At 49.3% G+C, this 23,509-nt stretch overlaps 1 protein-coding gene across 1 annotated transcript in view; it reads left to right on the forward strand.

The window, feature by feature from the left end:
- The first annotated feature begins 612 nt into the window (after positions 1-612).
- Positions 613-23,509, forward strand: part of LOC142579654 (uncharacterized) — a 72,533-nt gene continuing 49,636 nt past the window's right edge. The window contains exon 1 of the mRNA XM_075690065.1: positions 613-1,276. Coding sequence (XP_075546180.1) covers positions 1,217-1,276 — 60 coding nt within the window. The 5' untranslated portion in view covers positions 613-1,216. The remainder of the gene's footprint in view (positions 1,277-23,509) is intronic.

Consider the following 23,509-nt stretch of genomic DNA (forward strand, 5'->3'; position numbering starts at 1 on the left):
AAAGAATGCTTACGTGAAATTCGAAAGGAACGAATTCTGATGCAGGAGATAAGGAATTTGCAAGCCAATTATTCTAAACTTGCAGCTTTGCCTACATGGATCCATGTGAGGAGTTAACTAATGTATTGATGTTTCTTAAGAAAGAAAATGGTGGGTATCGTATCGCATACAAATAACGCGCTAGTATATTGTGTCGGTATTTTCGAAGAGGTAATCAAGAGCGTGTTCCAGATAGAAGCCGAAAAGATATGTGAATGATAAACGAAAATACACATGATCAGGACGTAACCTAAACTGCTCCGGTTTGCAACTGCTATTCTACTGCGCTTTTGCCTTCATCGCAAACAGCAATCTCCAATAGGTGACCGTTCGTGGCTCCATCTGTTGGCGTTTTTGGCAGGCTGCACCGTTTCCATAACGCGGCCTCCAAAACAACCAGCGAGGAACACAGCCGCACGCAGCGGCAAGCGTTTGGAAATCTCGGAGGCAGCGGTGTAGCCGATCGGACGGGGTCGTGTGGAGTGGGAGGGTCTGTAACGCCCTCGCGCGCAGAGAAGGAGGGCAGGTTCACAACTCCCCGACGTAAACAGCAACAGGCGTGGCAGCGTCCGGAGTCGGCAGACTCGCACCGTGCCGGTCGCGCAGTCGCATCTGCTCGAGTGCATCTGTTCGCTGCCCGGAAGATGGCGCGCGTCCAGCCGATGCTCGGTGATCGTCTGCCGGCTGCTGTTGCCGCCTCCGCGTCAACGGATGCCTCCTGCTGCTCGTGCTCCTGCTGACTGACTCTTCGCTGGACCGATTCCTGATGCGGAACGGAGAGCGCGTTCGCGGTGATCAGCATCGTGCCCCGCTGGGTGCCAGACAACGGGATAACGCGCCGTCTTCTCTCTCTCTCTTTTCTCCATTTGACTTTCGGACTCTGCAAAGCGCGGCTTCTTATCTGGCTCGTATGTAGTCGTCGTCTGCTTGCTGCCCGTGCACACTACACCGTTAGCCATGCACAACCAGTGCCAAGTTTGGTCGTCTTCCCTTCGGGAACGACGTCGTCTGTGCCCGCTGCCGGAACGATTCGGCAGTTTGACGACGTGAAGCCGTCACTTTGAGCTGCTGGCGAGTCGATTACGCTCAGTTTTCTGACTCTGCTCGATTTTCGAGCCAAGTGCACCCGCTGCGCGCTTTGGCATTCTTGCTCGTCGAACCTAGAGGGAAGCCGAAGATGCCGACGAAAGTGTCACCGTCGCTGCTGCTGCTTCTCGCAACTATCGTTGTTTCAGTGGTGAGTTTACCCTAATTTTTATAAATTATGCTCAAACGTTTTTCCAATATTCATCATCGACATGTTCGGTACGAATTTCGTGTTTCACAAAAAAAAAAGGACAATTTTGTTATTTTGTTAACGTTTAAGCAGTGGCAGTACCGATTTGTACCCGCAGTTTTGGGTGTAAGTTCACGTCTTCGCTCAAAAAAAAAGGTCCGAGTTTGCCTCCAGCATTTCCCATCTTGCATTTATACGAAAAACATAATAATAATCAGATATGCGTTAGATTTTTTCTTTTTCCTAGCGATGGAGACTGTACCGGTAGATTCTGTGGTCACTTACCCGACTCGCTCTGGCATTGCCAGCGCTCATTTTGCTGTAGGCAACCTGGATTTATCCCAAGTTGTTGGATGCCGAATTGCGCAGCAGCAGAAGCTCGTGCTGCAAAGTATAGTCGTCATATACACCTCCTCTTTATCATCTAGAACCTGCACAACACAGCAAAACGCTATGTGATTCAGTCGATTATTCTTGCTGAATATTTCCTGCGAAAAGTTTTGCCTCATGATAAATCGCGAAAATTAGCCAACCACCGTATAAAATGTTTTTTGATCACTTGCGTAATTTATCACGTGGACCCATGTTGCGTCTTCGCTTCAATATATTGCGCCTAAATACACGTCATGCATGCACACAGTAGCGTATGCGGTCGGCCACAGACAGACAGACAGACAAGAAACTTTAATTGGTCCTAAGGGACTACGTTGCCGTAGTCGCGGGCCGCACCTGCGCCGGGGGCGGAAGACCGTGATCTTCAGCCCTGTCGCAGGCCCTTTGGACAGCCCGAAGCTGGACTTGAAGGTCGTTGCTCTTGACGGCTTCATCCCAGTCTTCTTGCCAGTTTAAAGGCGAGTGGCGCAACGCAGAACATTGCCAAATTCCAAGAAGGTATTCTTTTTATGTATGGAAGAGAATTCGTAAATGCCGTCATTGAAGTTTAATTACATTGTCCGTAATTCTCGAGAACTGACGCAGTTCTCGCGCGGTGGCGTCCACATGCGGGACACGCCAGACACAGAATCGAGAAGCGCTGAAGGGCCTTCCACAGGAAAACTTCTTTATAAACGCAAGCTCGCAGAACACAACTTCCGAGCTCTCGATTTCTCGACTGCTACGACATTTCCAGTCATGCGTGCTTTACTATACTTTATTTTGTCAAGTGTTTCGTACGCTTAGCAACACTTACGAGCCTTTCGTAAAGCTGAGTCTGTGTAAGAAAATTAAACGTTTGTAAAAACTTGCACTACACCTGGGGCAGACTTTCAAAACGGTACGTAGTGATACTCACGAAGAGCGCGACATCATGCTCACCCCACATAGAGTCTGCGAGCGCTAAAGGGTGAGCAAACTTGAGCGAAGATATAGCCATCTCTCCTACAGGATCATGTTTTTTAGGAAATCTTCCATAGAGGATGCGATCACTTTTCGTCATGATGGGAGTGGTTATTGATGTTAAATTCCAATTTATTACTTCTCTTTAGTTGGCTGATATATATACAGAATACGTTTAGAGCCATAGCCGATTGTTCGTAGATGGTATAACTACATAGTACTTTTATTAGTGCAAGTAAGAACAAACTGATTCGCAAGGACTAAAACGGCAATTCTTTTGCGTTTTTTTTGTACTGATTGCTTGCCGTGCTCATTAAAGTTGACTACATAAAATTTAAAGTTATGTTTCGCGTCTTCCTTTTTAGCCAACGTTTGTGTCACGTTGAAATCGGAAAAAAATATCTTCCAATCAATGGAGGCCTGGTAAATAGGCGATGCAGGATGCGGTGTATTGCCACATTCTTTCATAGAGTAACCGAAGCTTTCGAGTTTCCGACCGGCTGCGTTGCAGTATTGGAGGAGCGATTTTTGTTTTTTTTTAGCTTCTTGCTGAAAACGTCCCATTCGCTATAGCCACCGTATATACCCACACCGAGTAGAACACAGAGCTAGTCCTGTGTCATTCATGGGGCAAAAGGTAAAGTATATAATTCCAACCCTTAAATATAAAGCAGACTACATATGACCAACCAAACAAAGCAGGCAAACTAATGAATTGTTCGCCTCTTAATTATAGCGTGCGAGCACTACTAGAGGCAGTGGTACGTGGAGAGTTGATTTCGCGAAATAATGCGCCATCTAACTCGCCGCAAGAATTCACTGTTGGTCTTCACTGCCTGCTCTCAGCAAGATGCCCTTGAACGCATTCAAACACTAAAGTAACCGGAACGCCCATGTATTTCGTGCCCCACTTTGGGAAACGATATCTCGCAATCGGTGTCAAACCGGAAATTAATTTCAAGTGGATACATATATTGCAAGCTGACCAACTGCCATCTGTAAATTGCAATATGTGCCTTAAGATAATAAGTTAATAAGTAAGTATCCTTAATTGGATTTATATATGCGTTTCTATTTCGAGGGACGGTAATGTCCGCCTCTTCGAATAATCCAGATGAAGGACACGAATTACGCTGTCAGCCACAGACAGTTTTTAAAAACTCCTTAAAACATGATCCCCTCACCTCCCCCCCCCACCCCCTGTATAGCTATCGACAAGTGAGAGAGAGAGAGAGAGATGCTTTATTTGAAGGAAAGCGGTCGACAGAGGTGATGTCGACAAAAAAGTAAAACATTGCACCGCAATGCCGCGTCTGACGTTCCAGCGTACTTAGTAGCGATAATTATGCCGCAGCTATTGCTTGCAAGCCTCAATAGCTTACAGAATCAAACGCATACCCAACTCAATTTATATACAGTGAAGGTTACGGAAATTAGTACACATATTAAAAAACCACAAGCCCTGATGTTCGCCGTCCACAAGTAACTTCACAACAGGGCGCGATACACACGCAGATACGCGCGTGCAACAACAACTTCTCACAACAATCAGAATAATGTCATAAAGAAGATGAGAAGTATTGTTTTAACAACAACATTATCATAAACAGAGCCACACATGCACTAATACATTAAGTAAAAAAAAAAGAAACTTTCTTATTCCCACTCTTTCCCGTCTGTCTCACAGGATTTGTGTTAGCATGTGCACATCATTCGCGGGTGTCTCGAAATCAAGCCTTCTCGCATTAAAATCAGCTCCTCTTTTTTGACGTTCATTCTTTGTGCTCGGTGTACCGCCCGTCATATCTTTTGTGTCTAGAAGTGCGAAATGCAGTGTATTATAGGGCGTGGCGGACGAGGCGACGTAGTAGATTGAAACTTTGCAAGAAGTGGTGCATAGATAGCGATAAGTTCCTTAAAGCATGCCTGTGCAAATTCCATAAGCCTGTCAGTATTTAAAAATGGTTCAGGAACTTCGAAGCGTGGTTGGGATGAGTCTGACGTGAACCTGCAAGGACGTCACAGCTCTGGGTATCATAGAAGGCTTCCTTAGCTAATGTAATTCGAAGAATCCTCAAAGACAAAACAGCAGAAGCATTAACGGGAAACTCTTCAGGTATTGAATGCACCTTCAACGTAGGTACTATTCATGATATAGTAGAACATGGTGGCCTGTAATCTAGTCACCAAATTGGTAAGGAACTTCGCGTAGCGTTTGATAACCATAGCGCGCCTTTGTAGGCTCGCCCTCATCTTATACAGCTCTCGATTCACGCCTCCTAACACTTTGCGTAGCCATCCTGAAGCGTTTTCTTTATTTTATCTTGGTTTGTACAAGACCGCTATAGGCATAGTCGACACAACCACTTAAAACCTTGTTTTGCGTCCTCGCGTCACCGAGCATATCTCGTCCTCGTCGCTATTTTGGCTCTCCTGCTGCTGCTTATCCTGACTCTAGTCTTTGGGTCTTCGGCCGAAAGAAAGCACTATTAGCATACAGTGGGCTAGATAGAGAAAGAGAAAGATAGAGACGGCGCTTCGGGCCCGCTCTCGCGACGCTACCAGGCGGCTCTCCTCTGTCTACCGTACACTCAGTTGACCTCCTCGTCATATCGAGGGAGCCTCACCGACAAGCGGGGCGTTAAACTCTCCATCGATCAGCGCTCCTGTCAACACGGTTCTTGAAAAGCGCTCCACTTTCCTCATCCCTGTACCTATCCTCCCCTTACCTCCCCCCACCCCACCCCCACTGCCACCCCTCCAGCCCCTGCCTCACACACGCTGGCTCCACATACACACAAGCCCCGATGCAGAGCCTCTGCGCGTGGGTGATGCTTGCTCAAAGAAAAGTCCTATTCTTTCGAAGGGAACGGAGCAGAAAGATAGGACATATGATAGTCTATACATCTGCGCAAAAAAAAAAAAAAATTCCTCTTTCTTCCATTTAAGATCGTCCGCAACTGTCAGACGCACGTTTTTGGGAAACTGTTAATTGAAGTTCCAATGTACTTCGTAGCACCTTTTAAGGGTCTCATATGTCCAGAGTGGTGCTAGTCTTATGATTTCTGCTTGACAGACATGACTTCAGTACTCGTCGGCTTCAATTTCGCAGTTGCAGCATGTATTCTAAAGGTGGTAGAGTAAAAGCCAATTATCAAATTTTGGTTATTTAGCGAAATTACCTGGAACGTTAAATTGCTGCTAACGTCCGCCTGCCCACGTTGCGTATGTGCAGGCGCCTGATTATGATAGTTATTTTTTTAAGCTGTTCCACATAAAACGAAACACCTCGTACACTTCAATTCGACGCTAGTCGCCATGTGATACGTGATCTAACATGACGCCTAGCATCGAAGTAATTCATGGTTCACTCCCATTCTTCTTTCCTTCTTGTTTACTCGCTACTCGCGGTGGCTGAACGATCGTGGCATTGTGCTGCTGGGAGTCCAAGGTCGCCAGTTCGATTCCCCGTTGCAACAGCCGTATTTCGATGGGGCCGCCATGCAAGAACTTTCGTCTACTTACATTGCGATGCACCTTAAAGAAGCCCAGGGTCGAAATGTATCCCGTAACCCTGCACTATGACATCTACAATAACCAAAGTGCTGCGTTGCAACATTAAACCCTATCAATCTTTAAATCAATGAATAAATCGATCAATTCCTTCTTGTTTTAATTAGTAGAAGCAGTCAGTGCGCCGATCTTCGCGGCCATGAAGCAAGCAGTCCGGTATAGCTGACGTTTTGCCGCCAGCTGCTACGGGATGCTCATCAGGCCGTTTGTGTACGCGCACGTGACCAGGCAGGCAGCTCGTGAATCTGGAAATCCTGAAAGTCCAACATTTTGTGAAATTCGCCGGCAGGCGAGGTGATTTTAGGACCGAGCAAAGCGCGCACACAGATGTAACTCAGTCCCTCAGTCCTTTTGGCACATATATATATATATATATATATATATATATATATATATATATATATATATATATATATATATATATATATCAACTGATGTAATATTCTCAGGCTTTGAAAAGGCCTATGACAAGGTGTCCAACAAAAAGCTTTTACTTAAAATCAGTGTTACTTTCAAAAATTCTTCCCATACGCGGTGGTTCACTTCCTTTATGTTCAATTGGGACATCAGCAATCTAGTTTATCTCCCGTGGTATGTGGGGTACCCCAGGGTAGTGTCTTAGGGCCCCTTTTATTCCTAGTTTTTATAAATGATCTGCCAAATGACATCACTACCCAAATAAGAATGTTTGCCGACGACTGCATATTGTACAAGAGAATAGAGTCACCAGGGGATCAGGCCGACCTTAATCTTAACTTCCAGAAAATTAAGAACTGGTGTGATGAGTGTCAAATGTAGCTTAACCCAACTAAATCGGTTTTTATGTCCATCTCTAGAAAAACGAATATATTAAATTTCTCATACAGTACCAACGGTCATGAGCCTGCTCGAGTTAAACAACATAAGTACCTAGGTCTTATATTAGCACACGACTTGCGTTGGAATCTTCTTATCAATGAACTTCGGCAAAAGCTAACAAAGTATTGTGGGGGCTGAGACGTAACCTGCACTGTGTCTCCCCTGAAATTAAAATTTTAGCTTACAAAAGCTTGCTAAGACCGATAATTGAGTACGCAAAAATAGTATGGGATCCCTACACCCAAAGTAGCTGTCTAAAACTAGAGAAGGTACAGCGCCTTACTTCTAGGTTTATATTTAATAAATACCGCCGTTTTCACTCTCCGACTGAAATATTGTAAACTTGCAAAGCTTCCACCTCTGCAAAAACGCACGAGTATGAAACGCTTAAATTCCTGTTCTTAGTAATTCATAACCATGTCAAAATAAGATACGACAAGTACTTCCAAATCAAGACACAGGAAACATCACGGCACAGACACAGTATGTATATACCTCCTTCCACAGTGCACAATGACTGCTTCAGGTATAGTTTTTTTCCCGGGGCAACTCAGCAGTGGAACTCTTGGCCTGACTCAATTGTCCAAATAAAATCAGTTAATGCATTCTTGGAAGCAATACATTGCCTCAATTACCCTGATGCACCCCGATGTTCTGTAGTAATATTGTGATATAATAAGTCAAAATGTGCTATGTAATTATATTGTTAATGCGTTTCATATCAGCAGTGCTACTTCATTTTCTTTTTTCTTCTTTTTAGTGCATTGTTCAATCGCACTAATGCACTTCTCTGTTTATGTATGTTACATCCACTCCTGTAACAGCCCGTCATGGGCTGACAGCATCAATGAGTAAATAAATAAAATAAAATGTATACACGCGCTCGTGTTCCGTCTCCGTCCCTCGGAGGTCGTAACTCCGGTTCCTGCGAGCACGGCAGCAAAATGGAAAGCAACATCCGCAGTTTTCCATCCTTATCTAATCGCATTGTGCGTCACCCATTTTTTCTCGTGGTGCGCATGTGTGCACGCGCACGCGCAGCCGGGCGGCGTGCTTATCGAGAGTCCGCCGTGCAGTTTGCCGACCCTAGGAAGAAGAGGTGAGAATAAGTGGAAGGAGGAGCCGTGCGCAGCCTGTTTTTTTTTTTTCTTTTTCGGAGAAGCAGTGTAGTTTACCGAAAGCGTCAGCCAGTAAACGCACCCACTCACTGGGCCTATATACCCTGCGTCGGTCCTCGTTAGATTAGATAACGCGAGGACTTCGGCAAACGCGTTTCCTTTTCATTCACGTCCGTGTGAAGCACCGTCTGCGGCGCACTGTCGGGCCACAGCCTGCAGACGTGCCTGGAGAGGGACACTTCGAGCAGCGCCTAAATCAGTTTGTTGCGGTGTGCTATTCTATCACGAATCAATTTTCACTGATCCGGAGGGCAATTGATGGGTGGCACTGAAGAAACTGAAGGCCAGCACTCTATTTCTTCAATTTTATGGTCCTACCTCAGCAACCTCGCTTAAACGTCAGTGTGACGTCACCGATCTCAACGTATCTTCGCGTACCCGGGCCGTATTGGCGTGGGAGCAGTTATTAAAAGTTGCTAAGCAATTTGTTCCTTTTCAATGGGCAATGCATGCCCTCTTTACGGATCAACATTTAAGTAGACCCGAGCAGATTTTTCTTGGCGTGATGCCACGCGATAAACTTGCAGAATGCAAATTGAACCTGAATCTTTTCTTTTTCTTGCATTTTTTTTCTCCAAAGGGTTTTGGTATTCTCCGCGATTGTAGATTAAGTGTGTTAGCTAACGCCAATGGGGTGAGCACGTTTAGGGATGAGAGTCTCGCTAGTATATTTCTTGCCAGTTCACCTATATAGCCCTGCCCCAATTAAACTTATCCGATGGCAGCAGTTTTCCTATCCTTATCACTTTCAAAGAATACTATATAAAGAAAGATATATGTTCAGCTACATATCTACATTGCCAGATGATATTGTTGATTAAACTTGCGGAATACCAAATAACCGCCAATCCTAACCAGGAACGGGAGCTTGGTAAGCCAGAAGGAACCATAGAACAGAAATACTGATGGCGACACAACTTCGACATTACTGCATCAGTTGCCGTGATGCCAGGGATATTTTGATAGGGTCCTCTGGACGCTGTTTGAAGACCGACGCTTGGGCACGTTGCAATGTCTGGTGGTGTTCTCCATGCATGCAAACGCAACCCCGAAAGCTTGCGATTTTCGTTTTATTTCTTTTTGTACATTTCACATGGCCGTCGATGTCCTTTCAGGATATAAGTATACAGCCTTCTTTTGCAAGGATACACAAATGCTAAGGCAGTCTGTAAATACTCATCGCAAACGGAATCCACGAGAGACAGCGACACAGGACTAGCGGTTCTCCTGTGCTGCCTTTCATGGTGCGTGTGTATGTTTCTGACTTAAGTTAGGTACGTATCTGAGCAACGCTTTCACTGCGGACGCCGCTGCGATGGCTCGCACCGAAGGAGTTCGTTTCCAAAATGGCGTGCTAAGATTTCGGGCAAAGCGGTTATGTTCAGGCATGTCCGTTATCTCCAGGCTTAGGGACAGCGAAAATACGACACACATATATGTACATATATATACTCAGATGTCCTTGCGAAGAAGGAACCGTCTTCCTGGCGTCGAGGGGCAACGGAACCCGCCCGAGCCGGCTCGCATCTTCTCACGGAAACCGCGATATAGGCCGCGATGTGTTTCGCACGTGAGCGCCTCCTCGGAATTCGCACCGCATCTTTTCTTCCTGTCTCCGTTTTTATCGGACGCCACACCGGCCCTTGCCGGCGTCGCACAATAACTGTCCTTGGGCGATTGCCAGGCTGAAAAAAAAAAGTGTTACTGTCGGCGAGCTAATAGGAAAAAACATCGCCGCATCTTATCGCCGACCTCCCGCAGTGTTTGTCGGATCGCTTCGCTTAAGCGACAGTGCTCTACATTGCACTTCGGGCGAAATCGCCCATGCTGCGAATAAACAGAGCCTGCTTCACTGCCATCGGTCCATATAGCGTCAGCGAGCAGCCCGCAGCTGCCCTTATAACGGCGCAGGGCTCCAGTGGCGGACTCGCCGTTACGGCGGCCCTCAAAACTATCCCATCCGTTTCGCGGGCAGCGTATTTACGAGCGCCGAGCTTCCTTTGATATATGCGGCATCCCACATAAGTACAAGGCGTCTGCTGTACGCAAACCGCAAACAATGGAACCAGCGGCAAGCAGTGTGTGCACAAATAGGTACATACTAGAGTGCGCGTGGGTGTGTGTGCGCTGGAGCTATAGCGCCGCAGTTTGCGTGTTCTTGTGCACGTTCGTGTGTTCATGTTTGCCTTCACGTGTGTGTTTGTGCTCGCACACCTGTTTGTATGTGGGTTTTTCTGTACCTGTGTGTTTGTTTGTGTGCGGACGCTTGTGCTTGTGCGTTAGAGGGATGAGAGCGCATTCTCTTAACCAGTTCAGAATAGCGAACTTCCACCATAGGCATCGCGTTAAGGGTAGTCAGGAAATTGACCACCTGCAAACGGAATTTACCTCAATGTTTCAGTCTTGTCGCTCGAACGATTCTCTGCTCAGCTGGCGAGTCATCAGGAGGGGATGTTCGAGGTTTGTTAGTGAAAAACAAACACTAATGTTTTGATCTATTGGATGCGCTTGTTACTCGTTTTATCTATAGTCGATGGCACAGGCACGCCAGAAGGCTAAATTCATTTAGACGAGCCGCTACCGTCCCAAACGTGAACAGGGGCACAAAAGCTTTCACCACTGGTCACAGCAAAAGCAGCTGTACCATAGAGCTTCGTCAGTGAAGACCGGCTCTTCATTTTGGAAATCTAACCAAAGTCAACGGCATTGTATAAAATGAACGGAAATATTTTACACCTATGTATACAGATCCCCAACTCACATCTCAAGCCGGGAGCGTACCGATTCCGAAGCATATTTGTGCTTTCAACGTGTTTGGATCGGACTGCTGGTACGATCTGTTGGGAACTCGGCGCTGACGCCCGTGGTTGTACCTGGGTCGCAAGCCCCAAGGGTAGCGTTGGCCTGGCGGCCTGGGGTACAACTGGAAGCATCCGAAGGTCCCGGCAAAGCATGAGTCGACTGGTAACAACGAAACAACTTGTTTATTTTAACATCGCAAAGAGTTGGCGGTCAGGTTTGACCGAAGTAGAGAGACGGGAGAGCACTTTACTCAACAGAAGAAATCGGAGCCCTCCTTTTGGCGTCCGGGGGCAGCTGTTTTTATACTCTCGCAGTTGAGGGCAAGAAGGAACCCCTCAAAAGACGAGCACGTGAATGTACAATGGGCTAATGGTGACGCACACTGTCGTAGCGATGCCGTAGCACCATGTCGAGCACGATCTCGTAGCACCCTGTCGTGGCGCTGCCGGTCGGACACAATGACTGTAATGAGAGGATGGTCCCTGCTTTGGCATCGCCTGTTTCGGGCACAATGACTGGAACGAGATCCCTGCTTTGGCATCGCCTGTTTCGGGCACAATGACTGGAATGAGATCCCTGCTTTGGCATCGCCTGTTTCGGGCACAATGACTGGAATGAGATCCCTGCTTTGGCATCGCCTGTTTCGGGCACAATGACTGGAATGCGAGGATGATCCCTAGGCGGTCGCATCGCCGCAGTCGCGCCTGGAAACACCTGGCGATGAGTGTTGCGGCGACGACGATCGGGCCAAAATGTCTGCCGCCCCGCCGCAGTCGCGCCGGCAAAACCACGTGTCGCAGGCGAAACGCAACAGACCGCCCCGCCGGGGGAAGGAGATCCCGATGGACAGGGGACTGCATCCGCTGTCCGGAGGGATGTCGCTCGATGATGCTCATAACCGAAGTCGGGCGTCCCTCGACGTTTCTTGAGCGCAGCGCACAGAGAAGGCCTCGTTCTCTTGTTCAGGTTCGCACGGGACACTGCAAAGTGACTTCGGGAGAGTTCACATTTTTGTTCTCGTTCCCGGCAAGCGTTAGAACTACGCTGAAACTCAACCGCTCAGTCAGCAAGCACGGCACAACCCTCACTAAGCCCTGCCAGGCTCTTTCCCCTTTTTATACCACTGCCTAGTTCCTTACAGTAGTCTAGCATCACTCAGAACGCGTCCACAAATTGAAAAATTGCACTAGAAAGCATATCATCACTTTGAAACACTAAACAAAAGCAATATGTTAAAAAAAAAATCCTGCCTCAGGAAGAAAACATCAGTAACAAACAATTTTGAGGCTGATTCCTACGTTAGGGGCTTCGACTTAAGCCATCGGCGTTACCGTTGAGACTCCCCTTTTTGTAACGCACCTCAAAGGAATATTGTTGTAAAGCGAGGCTCCAGCGCAGGAGGCGGCCATTTTTGGGAGAGATGGTCTGCAGCCATTGGAGAGGGCAGTGATCCGTCTCAATGATAAACCTCGAGCCGGCTAGATAGCATGACAATTTCTGAACGGCCCACACGAGACATGCACACTCTTTCTCGGTGGCGCTATACGCCTGCTCACGACTGGTCAGCTTACGACTAGCATACAGGACGGGGTGTTCTACTTCTCCATTTTCCCGTTGGCACAGTACAACGCCCATGCCTCGCTCACTAGCATCGCACTGAACAATGAACCCTTTTGTATAGTCTGGCGATCGTAGCACAGGCTGGCTTGTTAGGGCACTCTTTAGGGCGCTAAAAGCTCTTTCCTTTGTCTCGTCCCAGACGACTGTTTGAGGCTCTGTCTTTCTTAGAGCATCCGTCAGGGGAGCCGCGATATCAGAGTACCTAGGGATGTACCTCTGATAGTAGCCGGCGACACCCAAGAACGACCGAATATCGGTCTTGGTGCGCGGTTGCGGAAAGTCTCGCACAGCGGCCACTTTTATTTCAGAGGGGCGGCGACGACCCTGACCAATCACGTGACCGAGGTAGACAACCTCGGCCTGTGCTAACTGGCACTTAGGAGCCTTGACTGTCAAGCCCGCTTCGCGCAGGCGGGTTAGCACTGCCCGCAAGTGTGCCATATGCTCAGACCAGGATGCGGAGAATATCGCTACGTCGTCTAGATACGGTAAAGCGAATTCTTGCTGTCCCCGCAACACTTTATCCATGAGACTTGAAAAACAGTATGGCGCGTTCTTCAAACCAAAACTCAACACTTTAGGACGGAATGTTCCCATTGGTGAAATGAACGCCGCATACCTACTAGCCTCTTCTGTAAGTGGAACCTGCCAATAACCCCTGACAAGATCTAGGGTGGAAATAAACTGAGCGCTACTAACTTTCTCAAGGCGCTCCTCGATGTTAGGGATCGGATAAATTTGATCCTTAGTGATGGAATTAAGCCTGCGGTAGTCGACGCAAGGACGAGGTTCCTTGCCCGGTACCTCAACTAAAATCAAAGGGGAGGTATAATCACTCTCACCTGCCTCAATAACACCGAGCTGTAGCATTTTCTTTACCTCAGCCTCCATAATATCGCTCTGGCGGGGTGACACCCGATACGCCTTGGATCGTACTGGCTCTGTGGAGGTAAGTTCTATATCATGAGTAAGTACAGAAGTCCTACCAGGCCTCTCAGAGAACAGACCTTGAAACTCTTGTAATAGCTGGTGTAGTTCGGTTTTCTGCTCGGGCGACAGCGGTGCTTTACTGATAAGGTCACTAATGACTTGACCGGTGTCTTCCCTGTTCGTCACTGAGCATAGTCCCGGAAGCTCGACCGGAAGCTCTTCAGGAACGTTTACCATCATGCACACCACTGCTTCCCTTTGTCTATAAGGTTTGAGCAGATTACAGTGGTAAACTTGTTGTGCTTTCCGCTTTCCTGGCAGACTTACCACGTAGTTAACGTCCGACAGTTTCTGAACAATTCGTGCTGGGCCCTCCCACTGCACGTCTAGTTTGTTGTTTAGCGATGTGCGCAATATCATGACCTCATCGCCCACCTCAAAACGACGGGCCCTGGCTGTCCGATCATAATAAACCTTGGCCCTCTGCTGGGCCTTTGTCATTGCTTCACCTGACAACTCTTGTGCCCTTCTTAAGCGTTCGAGGAGCTTAAGTACGTACTCCACCACGACTGGGTCGTCGCCCCTACCTTCCCATGATTCTCGAAGCATGCGAAGCGGAGATCGAAGCGAGCGACCGTACACCAGTTCAGCTGGCGAAAACCCCGTAGCCGCATGCGGCGCGGTCCTTAAAGCAAACATCACCCCAGGCAGACACAGCTCCCAGTCAGTTTGATGTTCAAAACACAAGGCTCTCAACACGCGCTTCATGACGGAGTGGAGCTTCTCAACGGAATTCGACTGTGGGTGGTACACTGAGCTGTGTAACAGCTTTACCCCACACCTTTCGAGAAAAGTTGTCGTCAAAGCGCTAGTAAACACTGTGCCCTGATCTGATTGAATTTCTGCAGGAAAACCAACTCGCGCAAATATGGACAGTAGTGCATTAACTATCTCAACTGAGCTGAGTTCTTTAAGCGGCACTGCTTCAGGGAACTTTGTCGCTGGGCAGATCACAGTCAAAATGTGTCTGTACCCCGTGGCTGTTACCGGCAGAGGTCCCACAGTATCAATAACGAGCCGTCTAAAAGGCTCCGTAATGATAGGTACCAATTTCAACGGCGCCCTCGATTTGTCCCCTGGTTTGCCCACCCGCTGACAAGTGTCACATGTCCTCACGAAATGGTCTGCGTCCCGAAAACACCCTGGCCAATAGTACTCTTGCAAGAGATGGTCCTTAGTTTTCTTAACTCCTAGGTGTCCGGACCACGAACCCCCATGTGACAAGCGCAACAGATCCTGACGATAGCATTGAGGCACGACCAGCTGATCGAACTCCACTCCTCGGCGGTCTAGATACTTCCGGTACAGGACTCCACCTCTTTCCACAAAACGCGCAGTTTTCCTGGCGATACCTTCTTTGACATTGCAGCGCACGTTTTCCAGGCTGCCATCCTTTTTTTTGCTCGGCTATCAAAGCCGACCGGCTGACTCTTAGCAACCTATCAAGTCCGTCTGACGTAGGCGCGATGAGCAAATCAGTAGATAGCTCTTCTAACTTTCCCGAATCGGGATTTTCCTCTCCAGTATCTGGCGCCTTCAACGCTACAGACTCAATTTTATTCAGTTCGGGCGTGCTCTGAATATCAGCTTGCTGCGCCTCTGACCCTTTTTCGTTGTTTGATAACGTCGGCCCCGCAACTACCGCCTTTGCAGCGAGCTCCCGAACCTTCGATCTGGTTAAGGCCTGAACACTAGCTTCACCAAACAAAAGCCCCTTCTCGCGCAGGAGGTGATCGGACCTGTTTGAAAATAGGTACGGGTACTGGGGGGGCAGCATAGATGACACTGCCGCCTCCGTCTCAAGCGCTCCGAAAGGTCCTTCAATAAGCACCCTTGCTACTGGCAGACACACGCTATGAGCTTCCACGGCTTGCTTGATCCACGCGCACTCGCCCGTGAACATATGGGGTTCTACGTAAGATGGGTGAACTACATCCATCGTAGCTGCGGAATCGCGAAGCACTCGGCACTCTTTCCCGTTCACGAGGAGGTCTCGCATGTAAGGCTCGAGAAGCTTCATGTTCTCGTCAGTGCTGCCTATTGAAAAAAACACAACTTTTGGTGTTGTTTCCGGACACTGCGCCGAAAAGTGACCCGGCTTCTGGCACGTATAACAAACGCCCGCTCGCCTCATCTCGAACCGTTTTCTGCGTTCGGCTTCGGCTGCCGCCGTCTCCTTAGGTTTGGTCGGACTGCTTTCACTTGCATCCTCACTACGCGTGTTCCCCTTTGCTCTCATGGGTGTGAACTTCGGCCTCGCAAACTTCGAGCCAAATTCACCCTTTTGACCGTCCTTAGCTCCGCGAGCTCGACGCGTCACAAACTCCTCGGCTAGCTCAGCGGCTCTAGCCACCGTACTCATGTCTGGCCTATCCAAGACCCAGTATCGCACGTTCTCAGGTAACCGACTATAAAACTGTTCTAGCCCGAAACACTGCAGAACTTTATCGTGGTCACCAAACGCTTTCTCTTCTTTGAGCCACTCCTGCATGTTCGACATAAGCCTATACGCAAACTCTGTATATGACTCACTTTTGCCTTTCTCATTTTCCCGAAACTTCCGACGGAACGCCTCCGCAGACAGCCGGTACTTTTTTAGAAGACTCGATTTCACTGTGTCGAAATCCTCTGCCTCCTCTCTATCCAAGCGAGCGACTACGTCGGCCGCCTCGCCGGGTAACAAAGTGAGCAAGCGCTGTGGCCACGTTTCCCGAGAGAACCCCTGCTTCTCGCACGTTCGCTCAAAGTTAACCAGGAACAAACCAATGTCCTCTCCAAGCTTAAACGGCCGCATCAGGTCAGTCATTTTGAACAATACGCGTTCTCCTGCACCGTGTGCCTGACTTCCATTACGAGCGCGTTCTATCTCTATCTCGAGACGCTTCATTTCCAAAGCGTGTTGACGGTCACGCTCTTGTTGCTCTCGCTCTTTCTGTTCTTTACGTTCACGCTCTTCTTTTTCTTTCTGTTCTTTACGTTCACGCTCTTCTTTTTCTTTCTGTTCTTTAAGTTCGCGCTCTTCTTTTTCTTTTTGCTCTTTAAGTTCGCGCTCCTGTCTTTTTGCAGTCTCTCTCTCTTCAATGGTCTCAAGGCATTCCGACAGCTCGTCATCCTCAGCCTCTAACTCAAGAATAGCCTTTATCAGTTCCGGTTTTCTTAGTTTGTCTGAGACATCCAGACCCAACTCTCTTGCAAGCTCCAACAATTTCGGTTTGCGCAACGACTTCAAATCCATGGCTGCTCTGAATGCTGCTTTCTCTACTGCTTACTATTGTCTTGCCGCAACTAACCCGGCAGCAACGACAACCACAATTACCAGCTCTGTTTCTAACACTAACAAAAGCCTGGCAAAGCTCAGAAGAAGAAAGTCCCGCACTCACCAAACCTCGCAGGCAGGAATTCCGCGCAGTCGTTCCGCTGCAGGCAACCAGTCGTCACACAGGGCTCGTTGCACTGCTCCCGGATCGTCGTTGAGCTGCTCAGCATACTGTCAACTGCATCTCTTTGCTGCTGGCCTCCGTTGTCGCGATCTCACCGCTGGCAGACAGTTGTTTGAAGTCGGAGGCGATCCCACCGCTGCCACCAGATGTTTGGGATCGCACCGCTGGTACGATCTGTTGGGAACTCGGCGCTGACGCCCGTGGTTGTACCTGGGTCGCAAGCCCCAAGGGTAGCGTTGGCCTGGCGGCCTGGGGTACAACTGGAAGCATCCGAAGGTCCCGGCAAAGCATGAGTCGACTGGTAACAACAAAACAACTTGTTTATTTTAACATCGCAAGGAGTTGGCGGTCAGGTTTGACCGAAGTAGAGAGACGGGAGAGCACTTTACTCAACAGAAGAAATCGGAGCCCTCCTTTTGGCGTCCGGGGGCAGCTGTTTTTATACTCTCGCAGTTGAGGGCAAGAAGGAACCCCTCAAAAGACGAGCACGTGAATGTACAATGGGCTAATGGTGACGCACACTGTCGTAGCGATGCCGTAGCACCATGACGAGCACGATCTCGTAGCACCCTGTCGAGCACGATCTCGTAGCACCCTGTTGTAGCGCTGCCGGTCGGGCACAATGACTGTAATGAGAGGATGGTCCCTGCTTTGGCATCGCCTGTTTCGGGCACAATGACTGGAATGAGAGGATGGTCCCTGCTTTGGCATCGCCTGTTTCGGGCACAATGACTGGAATGAGAGGATGGTCCCTGCTTTGGCATCGCCTGTTTCGGGCACAATGACTGGAATGAGAGGGTGATCTTTTGCGGTCGCATCGCCGCAGTCGCGCCTGGAAACACCTGCCGATGAGTGTTGCGGCGACGACGATCGGGCCAAAATGTCTGCCGCCCCGCCGCAGTCGCGCCGGCAAAACCACGTGTCGCAGGCGAAACGCAACAGACCGCCCCGCCGGGGGAAGGAGATCCCGATGGACAGGGGACTGCATCCGCTGTCCGGAGGGATGTCGCTCGATGATGCTCATAACCGAAGTCGGGCGTCCCTCGACGTTTCTTGAGCGCAGCGCACAGAGAAGGCCTCGTTCTCTTGTTCAGGTTCGCACGGGACACTGCAAAGTGACTTCGGGAGAGTTCACATTTTTGTTCTCGTTCCCGGCAAGCGTTAGAACTACGCTGAAACTCAACCGCTCAGTCAGCAAGCACGGCACAACCCTCACTAAGCCCTGCCAGGCTCTTTCCCCTTTTTATACCACTGCCTAGTTCCTTACAGTAGTCTAGCATCACTCAGAACGCGTCCACAAATTGAAAAATTGCACTAGAAAGCATATCATCACTTTGAAACACTAAACAAAAGCAATATGTTAAAAAAAAAATCCTGCCTCAGGAAGAAAACATCAGTAACAAACAATTTTGAGGCTGATTCCTACGTTAGGGGGCTTCGACTTAAGCCATCGGCGTTACCGTTGAGACTCCCCTTTTTGTAACGCACCTCAAAGGAATATTGTTGTAAAGCGAGGCTCCAGCGCAGGAGGCGGCCATTTTTGGGAGAGATGGTCTGCAGCCATTGGAGAGGGCAGTGATCCGTCTCAATGATAAACCTCGAGCCGGCTAGATAGCATGACAATTTCTGAACGGCCCACACGAGACATGCACACTCTTTCTCGGTGGCGCTATACGCCTGCTCACGACTGGTCAGCTTACGACTAGCATACAGGACGGGGTGTTCTACTTCTCCATTTTCCCGTTGGCACAGTACAACGCCCATGCCTCGCTCACTAGCATCGCACTGAACAATGAACCCTTTTGTATAGTCTGGCGATCGTAGCACAGGCTGGCTTGTTAGGGCACTCTTTAGGGCGCTAAAAGCTCTTTCCTTTGTCTCGTCCAGACGACTGTTTGAGGCTCTGTCTTTCTTAGAGCATCCGTCAGGGGAGCCGCGATATCAGAGTACCTAGGGATGTACCTCTGATAGTAGCCGGCGACACCCAAGAACGACCGAATATCGGTCTTGGTGCGCGGTTGCGGAAAGTCTCGCACAGCGGCCACTTTTATTTCAGAGGGGCGGCGACGACCCTGACCAATCACGTGACCGAGGTAGACAACCTCGGCCTGTGCTAACTGGCACTTAGGAGCCTTGACTGTCAAGCCCGCTTCGCGCAGGCGGGTTAGCACTGCCCGCAAGTGTGCCATATGCTCAGACCAGGATGCGGAGAATATCGCTACGTCGTCTAGATACGGTAAAGCGAATTCTTGCTGTCCCCGCAACACTTTATCCATGAGACTTGAAAAACAGTATGGCGCGTTCTTCAAACCAAAACTCAACACTTTAGGACGGAATGTTCCCATTGGTGAAATGAACGCCGCATACCTACTAGCCTCTTCTGTAAGTGGAACCTGCCAATAACCCCTGACAAGATCTAGGGTGGAAATAAACTGAGCGCTACTAACTTTCTCAAGGCGCTCCTCGATGTTAGGGATCGGATAAATTTGATCCTTAGTGATGGAATTAAGCCTGCGGTAGTCGACGCAAGGACGAGGTTCCTTGCCCGGTACCTCAACTAAAATCAAAGGGGAGGTATAATCACTCTCACCTGCCTCAATAACACCGAGCTGTAGCATTTTCTTTACCTCAGCCTCCATAATATCGCTCTGGCGGGGTGACACCCGATACGCCTTGGATCGTACTGGCTCTGTGGAGGTAAGTTCTATATCATGAGTAAGTACAGAAGTCCTACCAGGCCTCTCAGAGAACAGACCTTGAAACTCTTGTAATAGCTGGTGTAGTTCGGTTTTCTGCTCGGGCGACAGCGGTGCTTTACTGATAAGGTCACTAATGACTTGACCGGTGTCTTCCCTGTTCGTCACTGAGCATAGTCCCGGAAGCTCGACCGGAAGCTCTTCAGGAACGTTTACCATCATGCACACCACTGCTTCCCTTTGTCTATAAGGTTTGAGCAGATTACAGTGGTAAACTTGTTGTGCTTTCCGCTTTCCTGGCAGACTTACCACGTAGTTAACGTCCGACAGTTTCTGAACAATTCGTGCTGGGCCCTCCCACTGCACGTCTAGTTTGTTGTTTAGCGATGTGCGCAATATCATGACCTCATCGCCCACCTCAAAACGACGGGCCCTGGCTGTCCGATCATAATAAACCTTGGCCCTCTGCTGGGCCTTTGTCATTGCTTCACCTGACAACTCTTGTGCCCTTCTTAAGCGTTCGAGGAGCTTAAGTACGTACTCCACCACGACTGGGTCGTCGCCCCTACCTTCCCATGATTCTCGAAGCATGCGAAGCGGAGATCGAAGCGAGCGACCGTACACCAGTTCAGCTGGCGAAAACCCCGTAGCCGCATGCGGCGCGGTCCTTAAAGCAAACATCACCCCAGGCAGACACAGCTCCCAGTCAGTTTGATGTTCAAAACACAAGGCTCTCAACACGCGCTTCATGACGGAGTGGAGCTTCTCAACGGAATTCGACTGTGGGTGGTACACTGAGCTGTGTAACAGCTTTACCCCACACCTTTCGAGAAAAGTTGTCGTCAAAGCGCTAGTAAACACTGTGCCCTGATCTGATTGAATTTCTGCAGGAAAACCAACTCGCGCAAATATGGACAGTAGTGCATTAACTATCTCAACTGAGCTGAGTTCTTTAAGCGGCACTGCTTCAGGGAACTTTGTCGCTGGGCAGATCACAGTCAAAATGTGTCTGTACCCCGTGGCTGTTACCGGCAGAGGTCCCACAGTATCAATAACGAGCCGTCTAAAAGGCTCCGTAATGATAGGTACCAATTTCAACGGCGCCCTCGATTTGTCCCCTGGTTTGCCCACCCGCTGACAAGTGTCACATGTCCTCACGAAATGGTCTGCGTCCCGAAAACACCCTGGCCAATAGTACTCTTGCAAGAGATGGTCCTTAGTTTTCTTAACTCCTAGGTGTCCGGACCACGAACCCCCATGTGACAAGCGCAACAGATCCTGGCGATAGCATTGAGGCACGACCAGCTGATCGAACTCCACTCCTCGGCGGTCTAGATACTTCCGGTACAGGACTCCACCTCTTTCCACAAAACGCGCAGTTTTCCTGGCGATACCTTCTTTGACATTGCAGCGCACGTTTTCCAGGCTGCCATCCTTTTTTTTGCTCGGCTATCAAAGCCGACCGGCTGACTCTTAGCAACCTATCAAGTCCGTCTGACGTAGGCGCGATGAGCAAATCAGTAGATAGCTCTTCTAACTTTCCCGAATCGGGATTTTCCTCTCCAGTATCTGGCGCCTTCAACGCTACAGACTCAATTTTATTCAGTTCGGGCGTGCTCTGAATATCAGCTTGCTGCGCCTCTGACCCTTTTTCGTTGTTTGATAACGTCGGCCCCGCAACTACCGCCTTTGCAGCGATCTCCCGAACCTTCGATCTGGTTAAGGCCTGAACACTAGCTTCACCAAACAAAAGCCCCTTCTCGCGCAGGAGGTGATCGGACCTGTTTGAAAATAGGTACGGGTACTGGGGGGGCAGCATAGATGACACTGCCGCCTCCGTCTCAAGCGCTCCGAAAGGTCCTTCAATAAGCACCCTTGCTACTGGCAGACACACGCTATGAGCTTCCACGGCTTGCTTGATCCACGCGCACTCGCCCGTGAACATATGGGGTTCTACGTAAGATGGGTGAACTACATCCATCGTAGCTGCGGAATCGCGAAGCACTCGGCACTCTTTCCCGTTCACGAGGAGGTCTCGCATGTAAGGCTCGAGAAGCTTCATGTTCTCGTCAGTGCTGCCTATTGAAAAAAACACAACTTTTGGTGTTGTTTCCGGACACTGCGCCGAAAAGTGACCCGGCTTCTGGCACGTATAACAAACGCCCGCTCGCCTCATCTCGAACCGCTTTCTGCGTTCGGCTTCGGCTGCCGCCGTCTCCTTAGGTTTGGTCGGACTGCTTTCACTTGCATCCTCACTACGCGTGTTCCCCTTTGCTCTCATGGGTGTGAACTTCGGCCTCGCAAACTTCGAGCCAAATTCACCCTTTTGACCGTCCTTAGCTCCGCGAGCTCGACGCGTCACAAACTCCTCGGCTAGCTCAGCGGCTCTAGCCACCGTACTCACGTCTGGCCTATCCAAGACCCAGTATCGCACGTTCTCAGGTAACCGACTATAAAACTGTTCTAGCCCGAAACACTGCAGAACTTTATCGTGGTCACCAAACGCTTTCTCTTCTTTGAGCCACTCCTGCATGTTCGACATAAGCCTATACGCAAACTCTGTATATGACTCACTTTTGCCTTTCTCATTTTCCCGAAACTTCCGACGGAACGCCTCCGCAGACAGCCGGTACTTTTTTAGAAGACTCGATTTCACTGTGTCGAAATCCTCTGCCTCCTCTCTATCCAAGCGAGCGACTACGTCGGCCGCCTCGCCGGGTAACAAAGTGAGCAAGCGCTGTGGCCACGTTTCCCGAGAGAACCCCTGCTTCTCGCACGTTCGCTCAAAGTTAACCAGGAACAAACCAATGTCCTCTCCAAGCTTAAACGGCCGCATCAGGTCAGTCATTTTGAACAATACGCGTTCTCCTGCACCGTGTGCCTGACTTCCATTACGAGCGCGTTCTATCTCTATCTCGAGACGCTTCATTTCCAAAGCGTGTTGACGGTCACGCTCTTGTTGCTCTCGCTCTTTCTGTTCTTTACGTTCACGCTCTTCTTTTTCTTTCTGTTCTTTACGTTCACGCTCTTCTTTTTCTTTCTGTTCTTTAAGTTCGCGCTCTTCTTTTTCTTTTTGCTCTTTAAGTTCGCGCTCCTGTCTTTTTGCAGTCTCTCTCTCTTCAATGGTCTCAAGGCATTCCGACAGCTCGTCATCCTCAGCCTCTAACTCAAGAATAGCCTTTATCAGTTCCGGTTTTCTTAGTTTGTCTGAGACATCCAGACCCAACTCTCTTGGAAGCTCCAACAATTTCGGTTTGCGCAACGACTTCAAATCCATGGCTGCTCTGAATGCTGCTTTCTCTACTGCTTACTATTGTCTTGCCGCAACTAACCCGGCAGCAACGACAACCACAATTACCAGCTCTGTTTCTAACACTAACAAAAGCCTGGCAAAGCTCAGAAGAAGAAAGTCCCGCACTCACCAAACCTCGCAGGCAGGAATTCCGCGCAGTCGTTCCGCTGCAGGCAACCAGTCGTCACACAGGGCTCGTTGCACTGCTCCCGGATCGTCGTTGAGCTGCTCAGCATACTGTCAACTGCATCTCTTTGCTGCTGGCCTCCGTTGTCGCGATCTCGCCGCTGGCAGACAGTTGTTTGAAGTCGTAGGCGATCCCACCGCTGCCAACCAGATGTTTGGATCGGACTGCTGGTACGATCTGTTGGGAACTCGGCGCTGACGCCCGTGGTTGTACCTGGGTCGCA

The sequence above is a fragment of the Dermacentor variabilis genome, chromosome 4 (genome assembly GCF_050947875.1).
Source record: "Dermacentor variabilis isolate Ectoservices chromosome 4, ASM5094787v1, whole genome shotgun sequence".
Classification (NCBI taxonomy): domain Eukaryota; kingdom Metazoa; phylum Arthropoda; class Arachnida; order Ixodida; family Ixodidae; genus Dermacentor; species Dermacentor variabilis.